This window comes from Erinaceus europaeus, chromosome 1, assembly GCF_950295315.1.
Source record: "Erinaceus europaeus chromosome 1, mEriEur2.1, whole genome shotgun sequence".
NCBI classification, from domain to species: Eukaryota; Metazoa; Chordata; class Mammalia; order Eulipotyphla; family Erinaceidae; genus Erinaceus; species Erinaceus europaeus.
Genome location: NC_080162.1, coordinates 79,001,850 through 79,007,849, shown reverse-complemented (window position 1 = coordinate 79,007,849; position 6,000 = coordinate 79,001,850). Strand labels below are relative to the sequence as shown.

The 6,000-nt window shown below is 42.8% G+C and overlaps 1 protein-coding gene across 3 annotated transcripts in view; it reads right to left on the bottom strand.

Annotated features, from left to right (window-relative positions):
- Window positions 1-2,222: 2,222 nt before the first annotated feature.
- Window positions 2,223-6,000, bottom strand: part of CNBD2 (cyclic nucleotide binding domain containing 2) — a 71,245-nt gene continuing 67,467 nt past the window's right edge. For 2 of the 3 annotated variants that reach the window (XM_060189247.1, XM_060189254.1), the window contains one exon: window positions 4,462-4,809. In XM_060189247.1, coding sequence (XP_060045230.1) covers window positions 4,491-4,809 — 319 coding nt within the window. In that variant the 3' untranslated portion in view covers window positions 4,462-4,490. Of the gene's footprint in view, window positions 2,761-4,461; window positions 4,810-6,000 lie in introns of those variants that run through there. The other variant, XM_060189251.1, reaches the window with a different exon arrangement.

Below are 6,000 nucleotides of genomic sequence, written 5' to 3'. Positions count from 1 at the left end.
GCCTTGCATATTTGAGGCCCTAGGTTTAAATCCTGATACCATATAAAGTGAAGGGGCAGTGTTCTGGTCTTCCATTTAAATAGATAAATAACACCTGAAAGAGTGGCCACGGAAATAGGTTGGCAGGGTGCAGGGATAACATGCCTAAGTCTTCTGGTACTACATATACTGGAGTGGTGATTTGTATTTTCTCTCTCTTCCCCCCATGTGAAACTATCTCGTAGGAAATAAGTAGATATTTACTTATTTCTCTGAAAGAAAAAAAAAAAGTGTCTCAAAATGAAAAAAAAAGTCAAAGGAGCAACATACACTCAGTGCACAGAAAAACTCTTTGAAGACTTCTAGACATGTCTTATTTTCAATTTCTATATCACACAAAGGCTCTGAAAACACTGTGCTTTCTCTCTTCTTTGAGAGACTTCCTGAAGTTTGGCTCCCACATTCTTTCTCCCCATATGATCCCCAGATGGTTGTTGTTCTAGTCTACTTTCCCACTCACTACTAACCCTAAAAACCAAGTTCTACTACTATTATAGAAGCTTTTTCTCTTACTTCCCAGCAAATGAGACTCATGGATGTTGGTAAGTAAAATCTTGCACCTTACTGTATGTGGACCACCTCTTTTTTTTTTTTTTTTTCCTCCAGGGTCATCACTGACTCAGTGCCTGCACTACAAATCCACTGCTCCTGGATGCCATTGCTTCCTTTTTGTAGCCCTTGTTTAGTTTATCTTTGTTGTTGTTATTGCTGTCGTTGTTGGATAGGACAGAGAGAAAAAGAGAAAAGAGGGTAAGACAGAGAGGGGCAGAGTAAGACAGACACCTGCAGACCTGCTTCACCTTCCTGCAAGTGGGGAGCCCGGGGGTCGAACCACTGGTCCTTGCGCTTTGCACCATGTGTGCTTAACCCGCTGCGCAACCGCCCAGCCCAGGGACCAGCTCTTTTAATCCTCATTAGTGCATCCCGTGAGTACCCATTCATTGGGGAAACTGACGATCCTTCCTAGCCGACTGAATCCACATGGATCCCAGTCACTTTCAAAGCCAGCAACAAGCAGCTCCTGACAGCTTTCAACCTGACGCTGTTGACTGGCTACGGAAGAAGGGCAAACACTAGAAGAAGAAGAAGCCACTAAGTGGCAGAGCTGGGATCTGAGCTCCAAAGTCACCCACAGATTTTTCAGCAAGATGAAATTAATAGGAAAATTACTCAGTAAGAAGCTCTTCTCCCTTCATCTGGTCAGGTCATGTCTGTTCAAGAACCTTCAAGTGCCTAAAATAAGGGTATGCAATCTACAGCCTCTAGGGCAGATCTGATCGGCCATCTTCTTTTGTAAGTAAAAATTTTTTTATTATTATTTTGTCTTTTTAAACATTTTTTTATATTTATTTATTTTCCCTTTTGCTGCCCTTTTTTTTTTTGTTTTTGCTGTAGTTATTGTTCTCGATGTCATCGTTGTTGGATAGGACAGAGAGAAATGGAGAGAAGAGGGGAAGACAGAGAGGGGGAGAGATAGACACCTGCAGACCTGCTTCACAGCCTGTGAAGCTGACTGACCTGCAGATGGGGAGCCGGGGGCTTGAACCAGACTCTTTACGTTGGTCCTTGCGCTTGGCACCACATGCTCTTAACCCACTGCGCTATTGCCTGACTCCTGTAAGTAAAATTTCTTTGGAACACCATCCCCCTCATTTGCTAACATACTTTAATTTTTTTATTCCCATGTGACAAAAGCTGTCTTGTAAACTGTTATTTCCATAATAAATTCTATTGGAAAATATTTTACTTATGGGAGTCGGTGGGTTAAGCTCAGGTGGCACAAAGCTCAAGGACCCGTGTAAGGATCCTGGTTGGAGCCCCTGGCTCCACACCTACAGGGCAGTTGCTTCACAAGCGGTGAAGCAGGTCTGCAGGTGTCTATCTTCCTCTCCCCCTCTCTGTCTTCCCCTCCTCTATTTCTGTCCTATCCAACAACAACGACATCAATAACAACAATAGGGCAACAAAAGGGAATAAATATATATAAATATATATATATGTATATATATATGTAAAAGAAAATATTTTACTTATTTATAGAGGAGTGACAACTAGAGTAACATCACTCTGCTACATACAGTGTTGGGGCTTGAACTTGGGAACTTGCATTACAAGTCCGCTGCTTCAACACCTTCTAGGCTGTTTTCATAGTACAAGGTGAAGTAGCTGCAACAATGGCCTACAACGCCTAAAATATCCTCTGGCCCTTACAGAGCTTGATGACTTAGTCAATTTGAAATGAATGAACAACCTGTCTGCACCACCTTCTTGGAGCCACATCCCTAGACATAAAGTACATGTGTATTTAGGAACTCTTTAACAGGGACCAGGAGATAGCTCACCTACTTTGCCACACATGAGAGCACCAAGGGAAGCTCTATGAATTGTGGGATGGTGATGTGGTGTCTTTGCTTCTCCCTTTGTCTGAAATCAAAAGGGGCAGGGGGAAAGTCTGCCACAAATAGTGGAACTGTGCATGTAAGAGGCTCTACGTGGGCAAAAGAAAAAGCCCGAGGTAGGGTGAGGGGGGGAAAAGACCCTAAATATAATCTGATACCTCAGCTCACCTGGCCCCCACAGAGTGCTACCCATCTTCATAGGTCACAGACAACTCCTTCAAGATTACTGCAGATATCCCAGACTTCTTGATCCCCTGGAGCTATCATGGATATAGATGATTAAATCCGCTGCTTCTTAACCTTTTTACATTCACACTTCCTTCTGACAGAAAAAAAAAAAATCTCCTTCAGGTGCAATATGAAAAGTTTTCTTTTATAGTCAATCAGCAAAATTATGTTGAATATGCTCTTCACACTACATTCACTCTTTACTGGTGAAAAGTATCTTGTCCAAGATGTTAATTTTGCCACTGGGGAATCGGGGGTACAGGCCAAGGGCTCAAGGGGCTCAAGAGTGTCCAATGGGATAGAAATAGCCAGGGTGTCCAGAACTCCCACTGCCCAGCTCTGCACCCAGGCATCCTTCTACATTCACCCTTTGCAGCAGTGTGATGGAGGGCCCCTGTCTCCCCTGGTAGTCAGACCACTGGACTGCCATAGCTTCCACCTCTCAGTGTTTGCAAAGCTAAACTATAAGATTCCTCAAGGGAGAGGTGCTGGGTCTGAAGTGCTGAGGTTGAGTGGACATAGAAACCCTGGGTTCGGGGTTGGGTGGTGTTGCACCTGGATGAGCAATGTGCAAGGACCAGAGTTCAAGCCCCGAGTCCCCATCTGCAGGGGGAAAGCATTGCGAGTGGTGAAGCAGGGCTACAAGTGTCTCTCTGTCTCTCTCCCCCTCTACACCCCCCCGATTCCTCTCAATTTCTGGCTACTTCTATATAATAAATAAATAAAGATAACAATAATAATAAAGGAAACCCTGAGTTCTAGGTACAGCCCTACCAAAAAGGAGAGCTGGCCCAGGTCAGTGATTGAAAGCTACAGATTCAGAATCTGCCAGAGGGATTATGTTTAAATTCAAACTCCAGTTCCTTGGGTTGCCTGCTCTCTCTCAGGCTGCTCCTTCCTCATCCTCAATCTGGGATGCCTGCTCCTGTCTTGCTGCCCATTTGTCTCCTAAGTTTCTTCTGCTTCTCCCCACAGTTGTGCCTCACTCTGGCAACACTCTCTGAATCTGACAGAAGTGCTTGACAAGCACTGGCAAACCAGCAGTTTGTAGGCCTAACACAGCCCACATATGTATTTTGTTTGCTTAACACTGGTATTTCAAAAACAATTTGGATTAGTTGCTCACATTTAAAATCAGTATTTTATGTGGCCTGGGAGGTAGCTCAGTGGATAAAGCATTGGATTCTCAAGCATGAGGTTCCGAGTTCAATCCCCGGCAGCACAGGTACCAGAGTGATGTCTGGTTCTTTCTCTCTCCTCCTATCTTTCTCATTAATAAATAAATAAATTCTAAAAAAAAATAATAAAATCAGTATTTTAGAATCTCCTAAAATATAGGATTTCTTGGTTCTCTTGAAAGATCTAAAGACTGGCAGAACTTGGCCTAAATTACTACTTCCTGGTGTGCATCAACTGACTGGAGTTAAAGAACAACTGCAACATCTGGATGGAGAGAGTGTATACTAACTCCTATCATTCCTTGCTGCCTCCGCAGTCCTCACACTCCACTCCTTTAGATGTTCTGTCTGTCCTATCTGGTCTTGGAAGAATCTTAGTTTGCAAACCTAATTTTGTTCACCCTGATCTGATTCCCCTGTCCCACCCTAAATTCATCCCCAACAATTAATCTGTCCACAACTATCCTCTTACCATCATCAGTTCCTTAGTGCCGCAAGTGTCAAGGGAGACAATGTTCCAGTTACTGCCCCTAAACATTTCTCGAAACTCACAGCTCAACTTCCAGATGTCCCCACTCTAAGCTCCCACACAATTCCCATGGTGATAATTCAGGAAATATGGAAGCCAACTCAACATTTATTGGTTCTAAACAAGTACTCCTGGGTTCTTATACTGAGGCAGGATTTCTTGAATTTTGTTTCGAGGTGCATTGATGGCTTGAACAATCTTCAGTGGTGGGAGGAATTTCTGATGTGCCATAAAAACGGGATGGCGTTCTTTAGTCTTTTTGTCCAAGCTACATAAATCTAGGGTCAAGGACTTGGGATTGTAGATTCCTTTCTTCTTAGGCCGAATTGGGGTAAATGGTGGATGCTGGCGAGGTGCCACCAATAGGCGCAGCAAGTCCTTTCGAAAGATATTCCAGCTGTTCTCTTTGAGGAATTTCTGGCACATATCATCATCACTGGAGGTAAGGCACAGATGCTGAGATTCCCATGCCAGCTCCTCCCTCACCCCTGCCTCTCCTGACCCTCTCTCTAATCCCTAAACACACTGTGCTCTGTCCCACCTCTGTGTCTCCTCCCAAACACTTCTCTCTGTCTCTGGCAATGCTCTGTGTGGTGGACATGAGTCATATGTAACTACTGAGTACCCAGGCATGGTCAGTCTAAATTAAAGATGTGCTGTGAGTGTAAAATACACACCATATTTCAAAGTCTCAGAGCAGGAAAGAACACAGAATATCTCATTGATTTTTATGTTGGTTACACATTGAAAAAACAGTAGGTGTGTTCAATGCAGTAAGATATTATAGTTAATCTTGTTCATTTATTTTCACAATGCAGTAAGATATTATAGTTAATCTTGTTCATTTATTGATGGCTACTGAAAAAAAATTTAATTGCACTTATGACTATTATCTATTAAGTAAATGCAAATCTAAGCCACAGTGAAATCCTACTTGGGTCCACTAAGATAACTATCATTTAAGAAGTAGATAAGTGTTGATGAGGATGTGGAGGTACTGGAATGAGGGTTTAGATATATTGCTAGTGAAAACATAAACTAGCATAGGTCTGGCAGGTCCTCAAAAGATTACAGAGTTCATTTATGACCCAACAGTTTCATTTCCAGGAGGAGTGAAAACCTAAGTCCACATAATAACTTGTACAGCAGGCCTTCAAATAACCTTTCAACACCATTTACTACAAAAAAAAAAGTTAATTTCTAGGCATGAGAGATAGCATAATTGCTATGCAAATGATGAAATGACTGAGGTTCTGAGGTTCCAAGTTCAATCTCTGGCACCACCATAAACCAGAGCTGAGCAGTGTTCTAGTTAAAAAAAAAAAAACAAAAAAAAAAACCCTTTGTGGGCCCCCATAGGACCTTGTCATCAACTTGGATCAACAATGGTAGAGAATGTTCCATCCTCCAAAGGGAGGATGGACAACATACTCTATGCTCCACCTGAGGAAGATGGGTTCTGAAATTGGGGCAGATAGGAACATTCCTACTCATGACCACAGAATGTGAGCTCAGATCTACAAGGATGCAGAAATCACACAGGTTCCTAAGCTAATTATGGGCCCCAGATCACATCAAATCGAGGGGGTTTACAGTCAACAATATTTATACACCTTTCCCATATTTG